The 23,537-nt window shown below is 42.6% G+C and overlaps 1 protein-coding gene across 2 annotated transcripts in view; it reads right to left on the bottom strand.

Annotated features, from left to right (window-relative positions):
- The window catches only part of daam1a (dishevelled associated activator of morphogenesis 1a), a 275,436-nt gene that overhangs the window by 20,672 nt on the left and 231,227 nt on the right, over positions 1 to 23,537 (bottom strand). For both annotated transcript variants that reach the window (XM_034159463.1, XM_034159462.1), the window contains exons 20-25: positions 23,220 to 23,308; positions 21,734 to 21,902; positions 21,539 to 21,646; positions 14,784 to 14,844; positions 1,173 to 1,307; positions 277 to 447 (exon numbers count right to left, since the gene is read on the bottom strand). In XM_034159463.1, coding sequence (XP_034015354.1) covers positions 277 to 447; positions 1,173 to 1,307; positions 14,784 to 14,844; positions 21,539 to 21,646; positions 21,734 to 21,902; positions 23,220 to 23,308 — 733 coding nt within the window. The remainder of the gene's footprint in view (positions 1 to 276; positions 448 to 1,172; positions 1,308 to 14,783; positions 14,845 to 21,538; positions 21,647 to 21,733; positions 21,903 to 23,219; positions 23,309 to 23,537) is intronic.

The following is a 23,537-nucleotide window of genomic DNA, read 5'->3' as shown; positions in this document are numbered from 1 at the left end:
GTTCTTGCTCTTGGAAAGGGGTCTTGAACTCCAGTCCTTGAGGGCCCTTGGCCTGCAACTTTTAGATGTGTCATTGCTTCAACACACCTGAGTCAAGTAATGAGGAGATTAAGACCCCTGCTCTAGGGGATGTTAAGCTCAGATGTTACGCATGTGAAGCGCCTTGAGGCAGCTTTGTTGTAATTTGGCACTATACAAATAAAAGAAATTAAGTTGAATTGACACTGAAGATCCCATCAGCAGTGATAATATTGAACATAAGTGCAGTCGTCAAACCTTTGCTTCCATGAGTGCCCGTCTCTCGTCCTCCTCCTTGCGTCGGACCATGTTCACATTGTCTTGTTTGGCCTCTGAGAAGGCTGCAAAGAAAGTGTTGAAGATCTCAAAGAAGTCATCAGGCTGCAGCTTGGAAGAATCTTCTCCAAAGTGTCTGAGCGCCTGTCCAAACTGGCATCAAACAGCCAGGGTGCAGGAGAAACACCATGTATTTAATCATGGCATTGCAGAGAACAGAGGGGATGCACATTTAAATCATGTAATCAGTTTGTTCTCATGACCACAGAGACAACAACAGTTCAGTGGCATATAACGGCAGCCTGGAATATGGATAAACAACATTATCATTATTATCAGGGGTGCACATACGTAAGTGGTACTCATGGCACTCGTGCATGCTAAAAATAAATGATGACCAGTAGAACATGGAGGGAAGGCTTTTATCCTTCTCAGGGTGAAAGTGGCGATGACAGATTGTTGGAAAAGCACTTCCCTCCATGAAGGGTGCTTGTTCTGGTGAGACGCTTTATTTGGAACCTATTTTCTTGATCTCACTTGCTCACTCACTCACTCACCCAATCCGCTACCCTGTACGTACACATTATTTATAAAGAAGGCCCGAGAATCTGAGGCTGTGCACTGCTCCTTGTGTTTGTTCAGTTTTGTTCGGACAGATTTCAGTATGCATCCTGTACCTTGACCATAAAAGGGTTATCGTCTTCTTCTAATCAATCTTTGCTTGTCAATTACTCAATAAACATTGAAGCAAATTAAGTCATATTCAGGTGGATATTTGGCAAGCTGGGTGCATCCATCACATGGCCAATCAGACAGGGACATGGTGAAGTTCTAGAATATTGTTCCTGTGAAACATGTTGTCTTGTTTGTCCACTCACTAGTTGCTTTGCGTTGATGAGAGACTCCTCGACATCAGAGACAGTGAAGGATGCCACAGTGACAAACTGGCTCATCACAAGAACAAACTTGTCAGCAGAGACATGAGTGGACCTGCTTTGCTGGTACTGCAGTTCCTAGAGAGAGAGAGAGAGACGGGGGGGGGGGGGGGGGGGGGGACCATCCACAGAGCAACACTCAACCTCTCAATATGGCAGTACATCAATATGTTAAAACACCATGATGTTCACACGCCAAAGTGTCAATATGATAATACATCAATGTGTTAATATGTCAATGCATCAATTCATCAATGTGTCAATTAATCAATATGCCAATACAGCAATGCATCAATTCAATTCAATTTCAATTTATTTAATTTATATAGCGCCAAATCACAACAAAGTTGCCTGAAGGCGCTTCACACAAGTACGGTCTAACCTTATCATATGTTAGCATGCCAATTCATCTATATGTTAATACATCCATCCATCCATTTTCTTCCGCTTTATCCGGAGTCGGGTCACAGGCTAGCAGCTCAAGCAAAGCCACCCAGACCTCCCAATCCACACACACCTCCCCCAGCTCCTCCGGGGTAACCCCAAGGCGTTCCCAAGCCAGCCGAGAGATGTAGTCCCTCCAGTGTGTCCAGGGTCTTCCCCGGGGCCTCCTCCTGATGGGACGTGGCTGGAACACCTCTCCAGCGAGGCGTCCAGGGGGCATCCGGAAAAGATGCCCGAGCCACCTCAACTGGCTCCTTTCAACGTAGAGGAGCAGCGGCTCAACTCCGAGCTCCTCCCGAGTGACCGAGCTCCTCACCCTATCTCTAAGGGTTAGGGTTAGTTGTCACTTTACACTCCAACCTGTCCACCATGGCGAAGACCAAAGAGCTGTCTAAGGACATCAGGAACAAAACTGTAAACCTGCACAAGGCTGGCATGGACTACAGGACAACAGGCAAGCAGCTTGGTAGAATACAACAACTGTTATGATTATTTATTAGAAAGTGGAAGAAACACAAGATGACTGTCAATCTCCCTCAGTCTGGGATTCCATGCAAGATCTCACTTTCTGGGGTAAGGATGATTCTGAGAAAGCTCAGAACTTCACAGGAGGACCTGGTCAATGGTCAAAGAGAGCTGGGACCACAGTCACAAAGATTACATTAGTAACACATGATGCTGTCATGGTTTAAAATCCTGCAGGTCACACAAGGTCCCCCTGCTCAAGGCAGCACATGTCCAGGCCCGTTTGAAGTTCACCAGTGACCATCTGGATGATCCAGAAGAGGCATGGGAGAAGGTCATGTGGCCAAATGAGATGAGAATAGAGCTTTTTGGAATCAACTCCACTCGCCGTGTTTGGAGGATGAGAACAACCCCAAGAAAACCATCTCAACCATGAAGCATGGGGGTGGAAACATCATACTCTGGGGGTGCTCTTCTGCAAAGGGGACAGGATGACTGCACCGTATTAAAGGGAGGATGGATGGGGTCATGTATTGTGAGATTTTGGCAAACAACCTCCTTCCCTCAGTAAGAGCATTGAAGATGGGTCATGGCTGGGTCTTCCAGCATGACAGTGACCTCAAACACACAGCCAGGGCAACTACGGAGGGGCTCCATAAGAAGCATTTCAAGGTCCTGAGTGGCTAAGCTAGTCTCCAGACCTGAACTCAATAGAAAATCATTGGAGGGAGCTGAAACTCCAAACCTGAAAGATCTAGAGATGATCTGTATGGAGGAGTGGACCAAAATCCTTGTTGCAGTGTGTGAAAACCTGGTCAAGAACTACAGGAAACGTCTGACCACTGTAATGGCAGACAAAGGTTTCTGTACCAATTGTTAAGGTCTGTTTTTCTGGGGGATCAAATACTTATTTCATGCAATAAAATGCAAATTAATTATTTAAAAATCATACAATGTGATTTACTGGATTGTTTTTTTTTTTTAGATTCTGTCTCTTACCTACGATAAAAAAAATACAGACCTTTCCATTCTTTGTTGGCGGAAAAACCTGCAAAATTGACAGGGGGTCAAATACTTGTTTCCCCCACTGTATGTGGTGATATGTGAGGCAGGCAAAAAGGATGACCTGACCTACAATGGACATAAGATTCAGTTCTATGAAGATTACAGGTCTGAAGTGGTGAGAGTGCACAGAGTTCAAAGGTGCCATGTTGGAACTCTACAAGTGGGGATTCAGGCCTGCGCTGCTGTACCCGGCCAAACTGCACATTATTTTGCCATCCAGGGAGAGAAGGAGGCTGTAATCTGTATTGGATGGAGACCAGTTTGTGCAGGACTTGTGCAAAGGCTAGAGCTTTTTTGTTTTGTTTTGTTTGTTTTTCTCTCTCATTTCAATGACTGCCATCTGCACTGTTAAAGGTAAAGTGGACTGATTGTGGCCATTGCTGTATTTTTTTTTGGTTAGACTGAGTTGAGACACTTTGTGGTGTGTTCAGTGCCTTCTCATAATTACCTTTTTTAATCAGTCCTTTTTTCTCCCTGCAATATCATTCAGATAACTTTGAGCACAATAACTGCCTCTGCAGAAAATGTCCCAGTGATCACTGAAGAATGAAAATGGAAGAAGAGGGGAAAAAGGAGGAAAAAAGGAAACTGTCTCAGCCATCTCTGCCTGTCTGTTTTTCCTTCACCTGTCTGGACAATACCGCCTTCTTGTGGGAACTCAGTACAGCAGTTGCTTTGTTCTGAAGAGGTTTTTGTTGTTGTTCTTTATATTGAGACCTTTATCATCTGAGGTCAACTTTTTTGTTGTGTTTGTATAAAGTCATGAGGATAGTGTGGTTGGAGCCTGCGGCAGGAAGTCAGATGTATAGTTTAAGCTGCAGTCCTCTTCTTTTGGGGAAGGGGATCAAGAGGGTGGGGGTGTTCTGGCCTTAGTTTTTTTTTTTCCATCTCATTTTTTTTTTATACTATTTGTTTTTACGTTTGTTTATTGTGTTTTGTCTCTTTCACACTTTGGCCCACTGTTTGTATCACCCTTTTTTGTCAATGTGGGACCATACCCACCCAGTAATACTGCTGAAAAAGTGCACGTATGGTTGACTGTAGTATAATGGATTTTATCCTGGAAAATGAAGTGCAAGAATGGTCCTGTAAAAAGTTCAAGGGTTTTCATTCATTTGAAACATCTTAAAACAGAAGTGATTTTTCTCCAGGAAACTCATTTACATATTAAAGATCGTAACAGGCTTAAAAACTTGTGGGTAGGCCACATCTATCAGGCCAATGTTGACTCCAGAGCAACAGGGATTGCAATTTTAATTTGTAACAAAATACATTTCTCGCTTTTAAAAATGATCACAGACACAAATGGAAGATATTTATTGATTGTAGGGATGATCCTGCACAATCCTGTTGTTCTGGTGAATGTCTATGCTCCAAATTTTGATAATACCCAGTTTGCTGATAACCTTTTGGGGATGACTCAAATTCACACCTTCTGATTTTTGGTGGTGATCCAAATTGCATCTTTTTCAGACTACATGACTGAAACTGGACATATTGATCCATGAAGAATTCATAATCCGAAAGCCAGAGAATATTCTTTTTTTTCTGATGTTCATCACACATATTCTCACATCAATTTTTTTTTTTATTGATGACTCTTTAATTTGAAAAATTCGTAATTCTGAATATCTCTAAATTAACTCCAAAGGCTTATCTTAGAGGCTAAATTATTTCTTATTCAGAGTCAGACAAAAAGACCTTACTACAGAAATTTAAAAAAATTACCTTCACTTTGCCCAGGAACCTTCCCCAGATGTTTACAGTGCATCTTGACATGTTGATATGTCAATAAAAATAAATTATGCCCAGTCAGGTGGCCCACGAGCTGCTGTGAAACCACTATTTCAAGGATATTGGAGCAAAAGGATACATTCAGTATTGGTCTATAATTTTTCAGTAAACCCATGTTCAGGTTAGATTTCTTAAGCACTCGGTTAATTACTACAGATTTAAAACATTTAGGAAGAGATCCCAGAGTTAGTTACATATTTTCCAACACAGTAGGCCCAAGTGTAGGCTGCTGCCATGCAAGACACCTAGGGGATTAAGCACCTTGTCCAAGGGCTCTTAGTGATTTTCCAGTCAGGCCTGGGATTTGAAAGAAGGATCCCCTGGTCTTAAACCCAACACTTAGCCACTAGACCATCACCTCCCCTCCCCTTAATACCTGCTTAGACCATTTAAGGGTCACGGTAGGGGAGGGGGGGAGAGGGCTGGAACCGGTGTCGCCAAACGAACGGTCCCCTCTAAACATTGGTCTGCCTTGCCTTCACTTTGCATGCGTGATTTCGGACCACAGTAGCATGTCCAAGTCTGACTCTCTACACCCAAAGTGATCAAAGGGAATAATGTGATTATTAACCATCAGATGACAAATTAAAACCTCTTAAATCATTGTAAAGTCAGTTTAAAGCAGAAATGAGGCGATAATCTGTGGATCACTACTGATGATAAATGATGGCGACAATTATCCATGGCCAGTGAAATATAACTTTCAATGCTCTTTATCAAGGCCCATCATCATTGTAAAATGACAGATGCTTTGATCATATGCTTTATGGTGGGGAAAATGTAGTCCATTCACTGTTTTGCCAAGAACTAGGACATTGAAGAGCAAAGAGAAGAACCAGTTCATCATTACCTCTGGTGGCCAAAAAAAGGTGTTTTTATGTTTAAATTGTTATTATTTACTATGTCTGTTTGCTGTCCATATGTTACCAGAGCTGCAGGGTCTGAGAGTCTCTACCATCACTGCTAGTGACTGGGACAGTGCAGGCGAAATGTTATGTCCAACAATATAGAGTGATAGCATGACCAGGAATCAAACCTATCCATCCATCCATCCTTCCATCCATCCATTTTCTTCCGCTTTATCCGGAGTCGGGTCGTGGGGGCAGCAGCTCAAGCAAAGCCGCCCAGACCTCCCGATCCACACACACCTCCCCCAGCTCCTCAGGGGGAACCCCAAGGCGTTCCCAAGCCAGCCGAGAGATGTAGTCCCTCCAGCATGTCCTGGGTCTTCCCCGGGGCCTCCTCCCAATGGGACGTGCCCGGAACACCTCTCCAGCGAGGCGTCCAGAAAAGATGCCTGAGCCACCTCAACTGACTCCTTTCGATGTGGAGGAGCAGCGGCTCGACTCCGAGCTCCTCCCGAGTGACCGAGCTCCTCACCCTATCTCTAAGGGAGCGCCCAGCCACCCTGCGGAGGAAACTCATCTTGGCCGCTTGTACTCGCGATCTCGTTCTTTCGGTCATGAGCCAAATCTCATGACCATAGGTGAGGATCGGAACGTAGATCGATCGGTAAATAGAATCAAACCTAGGTCCACATATTGGTAGCACAGTGGTCTACCAGTGGGAAAAGCATAGCACCAGTGCACGTTCCCAGATGAGACTTGTTTGAGCTACCTGCTCGACAACAGTAATTTCTTTTGGCTTCTCTCTTTTTGCTTGGGGTCACTTGCTGTATTGGCACAAGTTTTAGGGTGAATCTTAATTCTACCCTTGGCCCTTCCCCTTACCTCTTCAATCAATCAATCAATCAATTTTATTTATATAGCGCCAAATCACAACAAACAGTTGCCCCAAGGCGCTTTATATTGTAAGGCAAGGCCATACAATAATTATGTAAAAACCCCAACGGTCAAAATGACCCCCTATGAGCAAGCAATTGGCGACAGTGGAAAGGAAAAACTCCCATTTAACAGGAAGAAACCTCCAGCAGAACCAGGCTCAGGGAGGGGCAGTCTTCTGCTGGGACTGGTTGGGGCTGAGGGAGAGAACCAGGAAAAAGACATGCTGTGGAGGGGAGCAGAGATCAATCACTAATGATTAAATGCAGAGTGGTGCATACAGAGCAAAAAGAGAAAGAAACACTCAGTGCATCATGGGAACCCCCCAGCAGTCTAAGTCTATAGCAGCATAACTAAGGGATGGTTCAGGGTCACCTGATCCAGCCCTAACTATAAGCTTTAGCAAAAAGGAAAGTTTTAAGCCTAATCTTAAAAGTAGAGAGGGTGTCTGTCTCCCTGATCTGAATTGGGAGCTGGTTCCACAGGAGAGGAGCCTGAAAGCTGAAGGCACTGCCTCCCATTCTACTCTTAAAAACCCTAGGAACTACAAGTAAGCCTGCAGTCTGAGAGCGAAGCGCTCTATTAGGGTGATATGGTACTATGAGGTCCCTAAGATAAGATGGGACCTGATTATTCAAAACCTTATAAGTAAAAAGAAGAATTTTAAATTCTATTCTAGAATTAACAGGAAGCCAATGAAGAGATGCCAATATGGGTGAAATATGCTCTCTCCTTCTAGTCCCCGTCAGTACTCTAGCTGCAGCATTTTGAATTGACTGAAGGCTTTTCAGGGAACTTTTAGGACAACCTGATAATAATGAATTACAATAGTCCAGCCTAGAGGAAATAAATGCATGAATTAGTTTTTCAGCATCACTCTGAGACAAGACCTTTCTAATTTTAGAGATATTGCGTAAATGCAAAAAAGCAGTCCTACATATTTGTTTAATATGCGCATTGAAGGACATATCCTGATCAAAAATGACTCCAAGATTTCTCACAGTATTACTAGAGGTCAGGGTAATGCCATCCAGAGTAAGGATCTGGTTAGACACCATGTTTCTAAGATTTGTGGGGCCAAGTACAATAACTTCAGTTTTATCTGAGTTTAAAAGCAGGAAATTAGAGGTCATCCATGTCTTTATGTCTGTAAGACAATCCTGCAGTTTAGCTAATTGGTGTGTGTCCTCTGGCTTCATGGATAGATAAAGCTGGGTATCATCTTCGTAACAATGAAAATTTAAGCAATGCCGTCTAATAATACTGCCTAAGGGAAGCATGTATAAAGTGAATAAAATTGGTCCTAGCACAGAACCTTGTCGAACTCCATAATTAACCTTAGTCTGTGAAGAAGATTTCCCATTTACATGAACAAATTGTAATCTATTAGACAAATATGATTCAAATCACCGCAGTGCAGTGCCTTTAATACCTATGGCATGCTCTAATCTCTGTAATAAAATTTTATGGTCAACAGTATCAAAAGCAGCACTGAGGTCTAACAGAACAAGCACAGAGATGAGTCCACTGTCTGAGGCCATAAGAAGATCATTTGTAACCTTCACTAATGCTGTTTCTGTACTATGATGAATTCTAAAACCTGACTGAAACTCTTCAAATAGACCATTCCTCTGCAGATGATCAGTTAGCTGTTTTACAACTACCCTTTCAAGAATTTTTGAGAGAAAAGATTGGCCTATAATTAGCTAAGATAGCTGGGTCAAGTGATGGCTTTTTAAGTAATGGTTTAATTACTGCCACCTTAAAAGCCTGTGGTACATAGCCAACTAATAAAGATAGATTGATCATATTTAAGATCGAAGCATTAAATAATGGTAGGGCTTCCTTGAGCAGCCTGGTAGGAATGGGGTCTAATAGACCTGTTGATGGTTTGGAGGAAGTAACTAATGAAAATAACTCAGACAGAACAATCGGAGAGAAAGAGTCTAACCAAATACCGGCATCACTGAAAGCAGCCAAAGATAACGATACGTCTTTGGGATGGTTATGAGTAATTTTTTCTCTAATAGTTAAAATTTTATTAGCAAAGAAAGTCATGAAGTCATTACTAGTTAAACTTAAAGGAATACTCGGCTCAATAGAGCTCTGACTCTTTGTCAGCCTGGCTACAGTGCTGAAAAGAAACCTGGGGTTGTTCTTATTTTCTTCAATTAGTGATGAGTAGTAAGATGTCCTAGCTTTACAGAGGGCTTTTTTTATAGAGCAACAGACTCTTTTTCCAGGCTAAGTGAAGATCTTCTAAATGAGTGAGACACCATTTCCTCTGCAACTTACGGGTTATCTGCTTTAAGCTGCGAGTTTGTGAGTTATACCACGGAGTCAGGCACTTCTGATTTAAAGCTCTCTTTTTCAGAGGAGCTACAGCATCCAAAGTTGTCTTCAATGAGGATGTAAAACTATTGACGAGATACTCTATCTCACTTACAGAGTTTAGGTAGCTACTCTGGACTGTGTTGGTATATGGCATTAGAGAACATAAAGATGGAATCATATCCTTAAACCTAGTTACAGCGCTTTCTGAAAGACTTCTAGTGTAATGAAACTTATTCCCCACTGCTGGGTAGTCCATCAGAGTAAATGTAAATGTTATTAAGAAATGATCAGACAGAAGGGAGTTTTCAGGGAATACTGTTAAGTCTTCAATTTCCATACCATAAGTCAGAACAAGATCTAAGATATGATTAAAGTGGTGGGTGGACTCATTTACATTTTGAGCAAAGCCAATTGAGTCTAATAATAGATTAAATGCAGTGTTGAGGCTGTCATTCTCAGCATCTGTGTGGATGTTAAAATTGCCCACTATAATTATCTTATCTGAGCTAAGCACTAAGTCAGACAAAAGGTCTGAAAATTCACAGAGAAACTCACAGTAGCGACCAGGTGGACGATAGATAATAACAAATAAAACTGGTTTTTGGGACTTCCAATTTGGATGGACAAGACTAAGAGTCAAGCTTTCAAATGAATTAAAGCTCTGTCTGGGTTTTTGATTAATTAATAAGCTGGAATGGAAGATTGCTGCTAATCCTCCACCTCGGCCCATGCTACGAGCGTTCTGGCAGTTAGTATGACTCGGGGGTGTTGACTCATTTAAACTAACATATTCATCCTGCTGTAACCAGGTTTCTGTAAGGCAGAATAAATCAATATGTTGATCAATTATTATATCATTTACTAACAGGGGCTTAGAAGAGAGAGACCTAATGTTTAATAGACCACATTTAACTGTTTTAGTCTGTGGTGCAGTTGAAGGTGCTATATTATTTTTTCTTTTTGAATTTTTATGCTTAAATAGATTTTTGCTGGTTATTGGTGGTCTGGGAGCAGGCACCGTCTCTACGGGGATGGGGTAATGAGGGGATGGCAGGGGGAGAGAAGCTGCAGAGAGGTGTGTAAAACTACAACTCTGCTTCCTGGTCCCAACCCTGGATAGTCACGGTTTGGAGGATTTAAGAAAATTGGCCAGATTTCTAGAAATGAGAGCTGCTCCATCCAAAGTGGGATGGATGCTGTCTCTCCTAACAAGGCCAGGTTTTCCACAGAAGCTTTGCCAATTATCTATGAAGCCCACCTCATTTTTTGGACACCACTCAGACAGCCAGCAATTCAAGGAGAACATGCGGCTAAACATGTCACTCCCGGTCCGATTGGGGAGGGGCCCAGAGAAAACTACAGAGTCCGACATTGTTTTTGCAAAGTTACACACCGATTCAATGTTAATTTTAGTGATCTCCGATTGGCGTAACCGGGTGTCATTACTGCCGACATGAATTACAATCTTACCAAATTTATGCTTAGCCTTAGCCAGCAGTTTCAAATTTCCTTCAATGTCACCTGCTCTGGCCCCCGGAAGACAATTGACTATGGTTGCTGGTGTCGCTAACTTCACATTTCTCAAAACAGAGTCGCCAATAACCAGAGTTTGATCCTCGGCGGGTGTGTCGTCGAGTGGGGAAAAACGGTTAGAAATGTGAACGGGTTGGTGGTGTACATGGGGCTTCTGTTTAGGACTACGCTTCCTCCTCACAGTCACCCAGTCGGCCTGCTTTCCCGGCTGCTCGGGATCTGCCAGAGGGAAACTAACGGCGGCTAAGCTACCTTGATCCGCACCGACTACAGGGGCCTGGCTAGCTGTAGAATTTTCCACGGTGCGGAGCCGAGTCTCCAATTCGCCCAGCCTGGCCTCCAAAGCTACGAATAAGCTACACTTATTACAAGTACCGTTACTGCTAAAGGAGGCCGAGGAATAACTAAACATTTCACACCCAGAGCAGAAAAGTGTGGGAGAGACAGGAGAAGCCGCCATGCTAAACCGGCTAAGAGCTAGTAGCTGCACTAAGCTAGCAGATTCCTAAAAACACACAAAGTGAATAATGTGTAAATAATTTAGAGGTGATTCAGCAGAGGGAGTGCTTTAGTTAAGGCACGTAAAGATTACACTGTGAAACAAATCGTAATCTAGATAACTAGATCAATCTAACTGTGCAGATTAAACAGCTAACAGATACAGAAAAACACCGCTGTGCTCCGGAACAGGAAGTGATACAATACCGCAGTGAGAGCCAACCACCAGTAGAGGCCTTCCCCTCCATTTTGCGCGGGCACGAGACAGAGGGGTGTCTCAGTTCTCTTTTTGGAGCGAGGGGGAGGAGTAGGTGGAGGGCTTCAAACCCCTTCAAATGGAGTGAATCTGGATGCACACTCCGTTTGGAGGGGTAGGAGGAGCTTACTACTGTCTCCAAAGAAACAAACATGACACTGAAAGAGCCGCACAAATGAAACGGCTTTCATTACAAATTACACTGTTTAGAAAGTTATAACTTGAACAAAAACTTTACAGGCAGTTGTCTATGACAGTAACGTGTCTGCTGCTGGATGCATGTTGTGTATATTGTCGTTCTGAAGAATATCGTAACTTCGCTCGTGCGCTGAGGCGTTATAATGCACATACACACGAACGCTATGATAAGACACTTTTATATCTCACAATGGAGAAAATCATGATAAAAGATAAGGACGTTAATTTGTATGTTCATTAATCTTTGGGTAATAGCGCCCCCTGCTGTTGGACTTCAAGGTCTGTAACGTGTGTGTATTTAGTAAACAAACAGGGAGCCCTGAACACACTCGACTCCTAATAAGAAAATGAGGCAGAAAATGAGGAGAAGTTTCATCAATGGGAACAAAAATATAAACGCAACACTTTTGGTTTTGCTCCCATTTTGTATGAGATGAACTCAAAGATCTAAAACTTTTTCCACATACACAATATCACCATTTCTCTCAAATATTGTTCACAAACCAGTCTAAATGTGTGATAGTGAACACTTCTCCTTTGCTGAGATAATCCATCCCACCTCACAGGTGTGCCATACCAAGATGCTGATTAGACACCATGATTAGTGCACAGGTGTGCCTTAGACTGCCCACAATAAAAGGCCACTCTGAAAGGTGCAGTTTTATCACACAGCACAATGCCACAGATGTCGCAAGATTTGAGGGAGCGTGCAATTGGCATGCTGACAGCAGGAATGTCAACCAGAGCTGTTGCTCGTGTATTGAATGTTCATGTCTCTACCATAAGCCATCTCCAAAGTCGTTTCAGAGAATTTGGCAGTACATCCAAGCAGCCTCACAACCACAGACCACGTGTAACCACACCAGCCCAGGACCTCCACATCCAGCATGTTCACCTCCAAGATCGTCTGAGACCAGCCACTCGGACAGCTGCTGGAACAATCGGTTTGCATAACCAAAGAATTTCTGCACAAACTGTCAGAAACCGTCTCAGGGAAGCTCATCTGCATGCTCGTCGTCCTCATCGGGGTCTCGACCTGACTCCAGTTCGTCGTCGTAACCAACTTGAGTGGGCAAATGCTCACATTCGCTGGCGTTTGGCACGTTGGAGAGGTGTTCTCTTCACGGATGATGCGAAGGAGATGTGTTGCACTGCATGAGGCAAATGGTGGTCACACCAGATACTGACTGGTATCCCCCCCAATAAAACAAAACTGCACCTTTCAGAGTGGCCTTTTATTGTGGACAGTCTAAGGCACACCTGTGCACTAATCATGGTGTCTAATCAGCATCTTGATATGGCACACCTGTGAGGTGGGATGGATTATCTCAGCAAAGGAGAAGTGCTCACTATCACAGATTTCGACTGGTTTGTCAACAATATTTGAGGGGAAATGGTGATACTGTGTATGTGGAAAAAGTTTTAGATCTTTGAGTTCATCTCATACAAAATGGGAGCAAAACCAAAAGTGTTGCATTTATATTTTTGTTGAGTATATATACAGATGCACATGTACATGTGTAACACACAACCTGATGTCCTGATATTATTTGTCAAGGAAATTTCTAAAGGAAATAGTGCTGGATGCAAAAATGGTAGAATTTGAAAAAGAAATATCAGGTTAACCAAACTAGATGCAGCCCAAAACATACATACAGGTGCTGGTCATATAATTAGAATATCATGAAAAAGTTGATTTCTTTCAGTCATTCATTCAAAAAGTCAAACTTGTATAATGTGTACATTCACTGCACACAGACTGATATATTTCAAGTGTTTATTTTAATTACTAGTTAATTAATTAATTACTAATCAATCAATTAATGATTAATCAAACAAAATTAATTATTACTATTATTGATTAATAATTATTAGTATTATTAATATAAATGAATTACTAATTAATTAATTATTGATACTATTAACTATTATTATTATTATAAATTACAAATTAATTAAATGAATTAACATGACATGATTGCGATGCGTCAAAGAAATCTGTGACTTCTTCTATTTCTTTGCATTTACGCAGAAAGGCGAGAAAATAAAAAGAGCAAACAGGCTACTGTAACAAGTTACATTTCGGTTACCATGTTAGCAAACAGTGAAGATGGCAGTTTGACACGGCAGTTTTTTTCTCCTAAGGTGGAGGGGTGTCTCAATTCTTAGGGTTAGAGGCATACCCCTTCACCTTACCCCTTGTTTTAAAGGGGTAGGGGTAGGGCCAAGGGGAAGGGGAAGGAGTACAAAAGAGAATTGAGATTGGGGGTTAGTCATGATTCCCTTCCTGATGCAAATTGAGATGTATATGTAGAATGGGCACAGGTGGTTTTAAGCTGAGGGACCCTCTGGCTTGGGAAGAAGTGCACGTGTGCCGCCGTGCTGCCTGAACTGTGAACCAATGCTTATGTTTTCTGTTCTGGCAGGATATGTTCACATCCCTAAAGCAGAGATGCCTCTGTTGGGCGTGGTTCACAGACACTGTATGCAAAATATCAGAATTCCCAAAGGCCTCCTTTGGAGACCCCACAGGGTTTCAAAGACCTAGCAACACTCTGTAAATGTGAGCTGAAAGCCACAAACATCAACAGAGACGTCTGGGAAGCCAAAAATAAAAACAAATGAAGACGAGAAGAACAGAAGTGCCAACAAAGCTTTGAAGACATGCTGGGACAAAAACACAACCAGAAGGAAACTAGTGCTGTAGCTGAAAGATCACCAACTCAGTTCTTCTGTGGGTCCAGGGTAGGACTCCAAAACCATACAAAATGCTGTTCCAGACGAGTAGGTGCTTCTACAAAGGTCCGACTACATTACACTCATTAATGACATAAACAGCTTTCAGTGTGTTTGCAGGCTGCTGTGGGCAAAAATACAGGGAACTGTCCAATCTGCAAAGAACGTCCTCACTCACCTCGCTCTGACTGTCCACTTTTACCAGAATGTTGTGGGGAATGAAAGGGGGCATGATTTGACTTTGGGGCAGACCCTCAAAATTTGATGGATCCTTTGCTAACTTGGTGATGCCATGCATCTTAAGAAGTTATTTATTGGTCCACAACTATAGCACATGGCCAAGAATATATATTTTTTTCATTTTCAGATGACTTATTTTTCACCCAGAAGAGTTCAAATGTAATTAGAACTAGTTTACACATAGTCAATGAGTCCACTGAGGTTCCTCACCGCCTCCACAGACTTCAGTCCAGATCTCAGGTTCACCGTGTCCTTGTCCAGCTCTGTCATGCTGGAGATGAAAGAAGAACAGGGACAGCATGGAACGTAAAGGCAGTGAGAATCAAAGCCACATCTTAAGATAAAAAACCCCTATACTCAGATACTCATCAATACTAAAACATAGGATCCGATTACATATTCATTTGCAGTAGTATCAATGCCAAGAGAGCGCCTTTGCCCTCCATTGGAAAAAAATGTACAATTTTTTTGTTATTCAGTTTGTATTTTTTTTATCATTTGTGGTTTTACTATTACCTCCGCTAACTAAGTTGGGCTGAGGTTATGTTTTTGCACTTTGGTTTATTTGTTTGTTTGTTTTTGAGCAACTTACAGTGTACATTTTGCAGTATATACAGACTGAAAAACAATTTCTTTCCAAGAGCCATCACGACCCTGAACTCTCACATGCAACAACCCCAGCCATCAATATAATATACAATATATGTATCACTGTCACTGTTGCTAATCTGCTTTAAACATTTATTCATCCTGTGCAATACAATCACATGTGACATATATAACCATCTGTGAGTATCAATTACCATGTGTACTATAAATATTCTGTGTATATTCAACTATCCTGTGCATTATATTTCTATAACCTATAACCTATGACCACATGACCTTCCAACCACATGAAGGAGGTTGTTTGCCAAAATCTCGCAATACATGACCCCATCCATCCTCCCTTCAATACGGTGCAGTCGTCCTGTCCCCTTTTCAGAAGAGCACCCCCAGAGTATAATGTTTCCACCCCCATGCTTCACGGTTGGGATGGTTTTCTTGGGGTTGTTCTCATCCTCTAAACATGGTAAGTGGAGTTGATACCACAAAGCTCTATTTTGGTCTCATCTGACCACATGACCTTCTCCCATGCCTCTTCTGGATCATCCAGATGGTCACTGGTGAACTTCAAACGGGCCTGGACATGTGCTGGCTTGAGCAGGGGGACCTTGTGTGACCTGCAGGATTTTAAACCATGACAGCATCATGTGTTACTAATGTAATCTTTGTGACTGTGGTCCCAGCTCTCTTCAGGTCATTGACCAGGTCCTCCTGTGTAGTTCTGGGCTTTCTCAGAATCATCCTTACCCCACAAAGTGAGATCTTGCATGGAATCCCAGACCGAGGGAGACTGACAGTCATCTTGTGTTTGTTCCACTTTCTAATAAATAATCATAACAGTTGTTGTCTTCTACCAAGCTGCTTGCCTGTTGTCCTGTAGTCCATCCCAGCCTTGTGCAGGTCTACAGTAAATGTAAACCTGATAAGTGAGTGGTCTGAGTCCATAGATGTGAGAGGCAAGATGAGGCAAGATTTGTGACAGCAAACCCACTTGCAAGAACCAGATCCAGGGTATTTCCACTAATGTGTGTTGGGTCCTGAATGCATTGCTGGAATCCTAAAGCATCCACAATTTGCATAAATGGTTTGCTAAGGGGATCAGAGGGCTTATTTATATGAATGTTAAAGTCACCAATAATCAAAATGTTATCTGCACTAGTTGACAAACTAGAGATGAACGCACCAAATTAATCTAAGAATTCAGAATATGGGCCAGGAGGCCTATAAACAGTGACAAAGTAATATAGCTGATCTCCAGTTTTATGACCCTGTCAGTACTTAGCATCACAGACATAGCGGAGAGTCAGATGCTCAAACCCCCAATGACCCCCAATACCCAATAAAGAAAACCGAGATTTATAAATAAAAGCAACACCCCCACCTTGCTTCACACGAGACACGTGACTAAATGTATACGCTGGTGGACAGGCCTCATTCAAACGAAGGAGAATTGTGGGTTTGAGCCAGGTTTCACATAAGCCAATCATATCTAAATGAGGATCCATGATTAGATCATTAATCAACAAAGATTTTGAGGACAGTGATCTGATGTTAATGAGACCCAGGGTAAGGACCTCAGTGGGGATGACAGACTGAGTGTTTGTAACCCGGCAAAGCAAGCCCAGGTTCCAAGAGCGCCGCTGGTGCACATCAATCCGGCAAAGACGTGGATGGCCGGGCCGACAGTCCTCAGAGCCAACCAGTGGCACCACACAGGCTTTGACTGGATCCACAAGGCCCAGGGCAGGACAAATCCCACCAGAATTCTGTGCACAGCTCATCCAGATGCCAAACAGCAAGCCAAACAGAGCTTCAGCTTCACCAGCTGGCCACTTCGTCTCCCGCGGTGACGACTGCGCTTTCGGCCCAAAGGCAGCGCAGGAGCCTGGCACAAAAAAAGCCAGAACGTCCGATAAAAATGGGGGCGGAAACTTCTGTCCACCCTCCAATAACCGCACCGCACCCCAAAACAGGGGCTGGAGATCCAGCAGCATTTGGCGATCATACAGTGACTCTGATTCAAAAACAGCATAAGTTAAAAACAATAAAATAACAAACAGACTGGAGAGCAGCAGACGAGCAGCCAGACACAACGGTGCCATCTTGGCACTCCCTCCACTGAATGACTGACCAAATCACTGTCACCTCCACATCAGGGATGTTACTAGGACTGCTTTTTTCCAACTGCGAAATATAGCGAGGATCCGCCCCATCCTGTCTATGGCTGATGCTGAGACCCTGATTCATGCTTTTGTTTTTCTAGACTGGATTATTGTTATGTTCTATTTTCAGGGTTACCACAGTCCAGCATTAGGGGTCTTCAGCTGGTTCAGAATGCTGCCGCCAGACTTTTGACACGTAGCAGAAGATCTGAACATATCACACCCATTTTGGCATCTTTACACTGGCTCCCTGTCTCTGTGAGAGCAGATTTTAAGGTTTTGTTATTGACTTATAAAGTTGATCATGGACTGGCACCATCTTATCTGGCTGATCTGGTGTAACCTTACATGCCGGCCGGGGCTTTGCAGTTGCAGGATGCGGGACTTCTCTGTGTTCTCAGGGTTAAGAAGAAGTCAGCGGGTCAAAGAGCTTTTTCTCATCATGCACCCACCCTGTGGAACGGTCTTCCTGCAACCATGAGGCAGTCGGAGTCCATGGACATTTTTAAGTCAAAACTTAAAGTTATCAACACCTCCGTGTTGATAACCATTCGTAAGATTCAGGTGGTTTTCGATGGCTTTCAGTCGAGTGAGTATCCGAGAAATTGTTTAACAGCTGGGCATGTTCAAACTTGTCCTGTAATGCTTTGGAGGTGTTTTGCTGTGGTGTCGCACGATGAGCGGCTGGGTGCTGACGCGCGAATCCGTCCACACATCTTTCATTACAAAATCTCCTTTAACAGTGGAATGTCCGGATAAACTGCTGATCCCAACCTCTTCTGAAACTTCTCTGTTCTCTCATGATGTCCTGGGTCAACAGAGGCTTAAATTTGGAAGTTTTCAGCTCTAAACAGGCTGACGACGGTGGCTCGGGGTGCGGCGCTGTGGGACATCCTTAAAGCGATAGTAACACTCCTTAATCTCTCATCAGCCGTTAAAATTTTCACCGAAAACCATCTGAATTTCTCAAATGGTGTCCACTTGGATGTGCCTTACAGTTTCTGAAAAAATTTTGATCAAGCAAAGCGCCAGTCTCTCAGGAAGTCAGACAAAGGAATTCCGACAAGGGGGGTGGACCAGTGCTCACTCAAAGCCTGCCCACAGGCGAATGACGCAACCGGCAGGCGTGAAAAAACTCACGCATGCGCACAAGGGTTCAACCTTGACGCAATCACACGTGATTCAAATCCATATAGTTTTTGAAAAAAAATAAAAAGGTCGGTTTCTTTTCTAATAGACCTCGTATATATATATATAAAGCCAGAGTGGATCCTTGTCATTTGATTGGTGCTTTGTATGTCACATGCAGGCTCGGACTGGTAATCTGTGATTTTGGGCATTTGCCCGGTGGGCCGCTGCATGTTTAGACGTGCATGGGCCGGCCGTCCCATAGAATCCTAGCAGTGGTTACACATTACCTCTCTCTCTCTCTTTCTCACTCACACACACACTTTGGAGACACAAAAACTTTTTTTCCGCTTGTGTGCTGCTTTTGCTTCCGTTTTGTCAGACCCGGTGCCAGAAAAAAAAAATATTAAGGGGGCGATGAGTTTATCATCACCCCCCCCACACAAAAAAAGTGCGCACCGGAGGAGACGTGCGCTCCTGTAAAGCTCGTGTATTTACGCTGCACCGTTGTAAGAGAGTGACCAAGAGTGAAGAGTGATGACAGTATTTTTTTAAATTATTATTTGAACGTATAGACCCTTGGTCAAGTGATCTCCTGCATACCACAGAGCCGGTGTTCTGTCGAGATGAGGTGCGCCAACTTTCGACACGCTGAGCTGTGACGTACCTTCGCATTGTACAATAGGAACAACGCGTCGGGCCAAAACACGGAAGACTCGTGGCAGAAACCACTGATCTCTACAAAATGGATCAGACCAATCTGATTGGTGCAGAAACCACTGATCTGTACAAAACATTAACGTGTGACAGGACTGCTCATTTAGAGAGCAGTTTTCTGAAGAAAAATCATTGGAAAATTTTTTTTGTTGTTGCTACCTCAAAATTTCTGATTACTGTTAAAAAAGTTTAGAACACTTGTAATTAAAACAGGTAAATAAATCAATAAATGGTTCTTTAGAAACCTTTCATCTGTATTAAAACCACCTGTTATTTCAGATTAGATAATTTCTTGTTTAACATAAGGAACCTCAGACATTTATTTTAGACAAATAAAATAACATGGAAACTTGTATATTTTTTGAAGTCTGGTAGATTATTTATATCTTATTTCAACCAGAAAAACAAACACTAAATAAATACAAATGTTTATTATAAATGCAAAAGGAAATAATTTAACAATGACTGCAGTGTGATTGTAAAGTAGGATTTCTGTCACATAAACCTCATGATGTGTTATATATATATATATATATATATATATATATATATATATAGTCATTTAAACTTGTAATCGTCAAAATATGTAATTGCCTTTAATGTTATCAGGACGCCCCCTCGTGGTGCCGGGTCCACGTTTTGTACTATGATCAAGGTGAAATGACAGTGAAAGTGTGTGTTTAGGTGTGTGTTCATGGTGTTTAGGTGTATAGTATTTGTTCATTGGGGGTTCAGTATGGACGGGTGGGTGTGCGTGTTTGGGGGTGGATTCGTCGGGCCAATAGTGGGCTGGTCCAGAGGAAAAATGCCAGGGCCAAAATTTGTTCCCAGTCCGACCCTGGTCACATGACATGGATTATTCATCCCATTTGTGTTGCATTGCTTTTAGAGTGCAGTTTGGTTCCATTTAGAGTGCAAATTTGGTTACGTACATTTGGTACCATTGCACTCTTCACACTCACACACACACACACACACACACACACACACTGAGGATGTACACAGTCTTTTTTTTTAGTAGTAGTACACATGTGCGTGAGACAACGACACACGCGAGACAGTGATTTGATTGAGCTAACTGATGGTGCTAATTCTTGTAACTAACACAGACACAGACACGCACACCCACACCCACCCACACCCACACACACACACACAAAATCCACTCCGCTGTAAGCCGTCTGGATGCATGAAGAGCTGTTCAGATGAAAAGCTGACGTGATTTTTGGCTGGACTGAGGGACTACACAAAGTCTTTTTTTTAATTGAAATCTGAAGTCAGTGCACAGCATCAATGGACTACACGTCACAATTTGGACTTCAGCAGCAGTGGAACACCAAAATGTAAGTCCCTTTTCTGTTGTTTATAAATTAATAAAACATCAAAAGTCAAGAATCTATTTTAGCCGTTATATAAAACAAATAATGAATGTTTTTACATCCTTTCAATGGAACTCAACGAATTCAACGAGATGAGCCAAATTAAATATTATTTGGCTCATCTCGTTGAATGGTTTGTTCCAGCTTTCACCTCATGAAATATTCATACCATTGAACTCATAAACATTCATTATTTGTACATTACGTTGTAACTTACGAAAAGTCACGTCTAACAGGACTTCCACATTGAAATTTTTTCCAAGGTAATCATTTGTGTAATTAGAAACTAGTGTTGGCAAAAGTTTGTGCTCTATAAGTGTGGCGCTCTAGTTTTCTACTGGTATAGTTCTTAACTGTGCTGTGCTGAAAATGGATCCTCAATTTTCCTGAGGGACCTTGCTTAAGGGATCAGTAAAGGTTTTATCTTTATAAAAATGAAAGCTGGCAAAGGAAATGAAGTGGAACAGTTGTCCACCTGCGTGGTTGCCGTTCAGGGACACTTGACTTGCTAAAGGAGCCGTGTCAGATTTGATAGCTTTATTTTAATGCTGCCTTTGAATGAGTCAGTAACATATTCAAACTTTGTTGTCTTTACAAGGAAAACATAAATACTTGTTAATCCAATTATGGGTCACGGGGGGGGGGGGGGGGAGTCATAGGGCCAGAGTCAGGGTTCACTGTGGACAGGACGATGGTCTGTGACAGGATCACAAACACAGACAGACACATGCACATTATCATCAGTTTAGAGTCACCAGATCACGAATCCTGCATGTTTGTAGAAGTGGGCGGAGCCAAAACGTCTGGAAGGAACCCTCGTGAACACGGGGAGAACATGTAAACTACACACAGAAAGGATCAGGCGGGAAGAGAACCCATGGCCTTCTCATGATGAAACAGTGCTATCCACTGAGACACCGCGCGCGTGTGTGTGTGTGTGTGTGTGTGTGTGTGTGTGTGTGTGTGTTCTTACTTGACTTTGGCAGCTTCAGGCACACTCTCTAGCTCTTGACTGAAGGTCAACACCTTTGGATATTTCTTCTCCAGTGTGGTGATGATGTAGTGGAGCAGCGTAATGTTTCTATAACACAAATGTTCAAACCCAGAAATCAATGCAGAATGTTGGAACCCTGCAGAAGATGGAGAAGGATCTGTCTGTTAACTGTACTTGTCGGTGCTGGACTTGGTGTCGGCCAGCTTGTTAAGACTGGACACTTTGAATCCATAAGCGTTCCCTCGCTGGCCTTTGTTCATGTAGTTCCCAAAAGCCAGAACAACTTCCAAAAGCTGACGCAAGGAGTCACTGCTCACCACCTCCCTGGATGCAGAGCACACAGCTGAAAGTAGAAAGAGCAGAACCCATGTGAGCGCCTGCACGTACAGACACAAGTTTGGACAAGCTGGACTAAAAACCTTCAAACAGACATGTTCCACCCTATCAACAAAATGTCAGTCCGAATGACTTTAATTTTCTAAAGTCATTTAAAAATAATAAGAACAAGGTGGATTTTTTTCCCCTGCACACTGGCGAAGCAGTGACAGTGAGTTATTTTCACTTAAGTGAATCTGGATTAGATATCCTGGGAAAGGTCAGACAGATTTCCTTCAAACTTAGTGGGAATATTACTTGGACAGATATCTAGAGGTGATTAGATTCAGGGGTAGTTTGGTCAAAGGTCACAGAAAACATGGTCTGAAAAAGCCAAGAAGCCAAGATGGATGATCTAAAGAAGGCATGGGTCAGCACAATATCTGTGATTGATTGGTATGAATGACTTCATATAAAGTCACGTGATGACACCACAGTCAAAAACGCAGTTATAGACAGGTGTGTATTTACTTGTATATGGTTTTGGGCAGCGTGGGGGTTCATGGAACCACCAGTGACTGTACATTCTGTTATATATACACCAAAAAAAGAAGACTGGGTCCACACAGACATTACACCACTGAGGAAGGTGGACCAAATTAATGCCCAGGAATTTATGACGTTCTGTACCAAAGCTCCAACAGAAGTTCAGGACAGCAACAAAGGAACTGACAGAGCTGGAAGTATCAGATAGAAACACAGCATCTTCAACCTGTAAAAGATGCTTTGTTTCCATGTCCTAAAAGGTTGTCTCCCAAAGAGAAGACATCAGGATGGCAACTGGACTGAAAACTCCACACTTTCCACAGTTCATGTCAACCACATAGTCTCTGAAAAGACGCATCTGAAGAACTGCTGCATCTTTAGATACATTAAAAGAATACTGGCAGTTATGCTTCCCAACTTTTGAACTGCAGGGTTTCTAAATGAAATGTTGATGTGTTTTGTGGATGATTGCTTATGTTATGGAAATAAAAAACCTGCTGATACTGATAAAAAAAATAAATAACTTTACGGCTTCTGGGGGATAATAAATTACAATGATCAATTTGCTGTTCCATGAATTGGGAGAACTCAGGCCCCGAGTTCCCCCAATTCCCCCAATTACCCAGATCCCCTGAGACTCAGGGGATCTGGGTAAACCTGGTCACTCTATTTGGAACTTGTCCAAGGTGCACTCATTTGGATGTCCAGTTCAAATTTGGTGAAAATCCAGCACATTTCCACATTACCATGTGCACACTGATCTTACGGCTGATGGAATAATAAACACTGGAGGTCATACCTTCGATTTTAGGTTTGATGTCAGCAACTCTTTCAGCAAACGTCTTTTTGAAGTGGAGAGCCTGCAGTCTCTGCTGATAGTGGTCAATTCTGGACAAGACAGAAAATAAAAATGGTTAAAACGTGTTTGAGCTGAAATACCTCTGAAGACTGTGGAAGGTTTTACTCTTCATATGCTTTTCAAGCTGAGGTGGGGCCCTTGTGGAGTGGCGTGTGGCCAATAACCTGCTGTTAAATGATGATAAATAAGGAAATGATTATTGATTGCTGATGGAATCAGATGGTCATCAGATGGTCATCTCCTCACTGGTCATAAATA

The sequence above is a fragment of the Thalassophryne amazonica genome, chromosome 19 (genome assembly GCF_902500255.1).
Source record: "Thalassophryne amazonica chromosome 19, fThaAma1.1, whole genome shotgun sequence".
Taxonomy (NCBI): domain Eukaryota; kingdom Metazoa; phylum Chordata; class Actinopteri; order Batrachoidiformes; family Batrachoididae; genus Thalassophryne; species Thalassophryne amazonica.
Note: the sequence above shows the minus strand (reverse complement) of the source record. Positions and strands in the feature narration are given on the sequence as shown.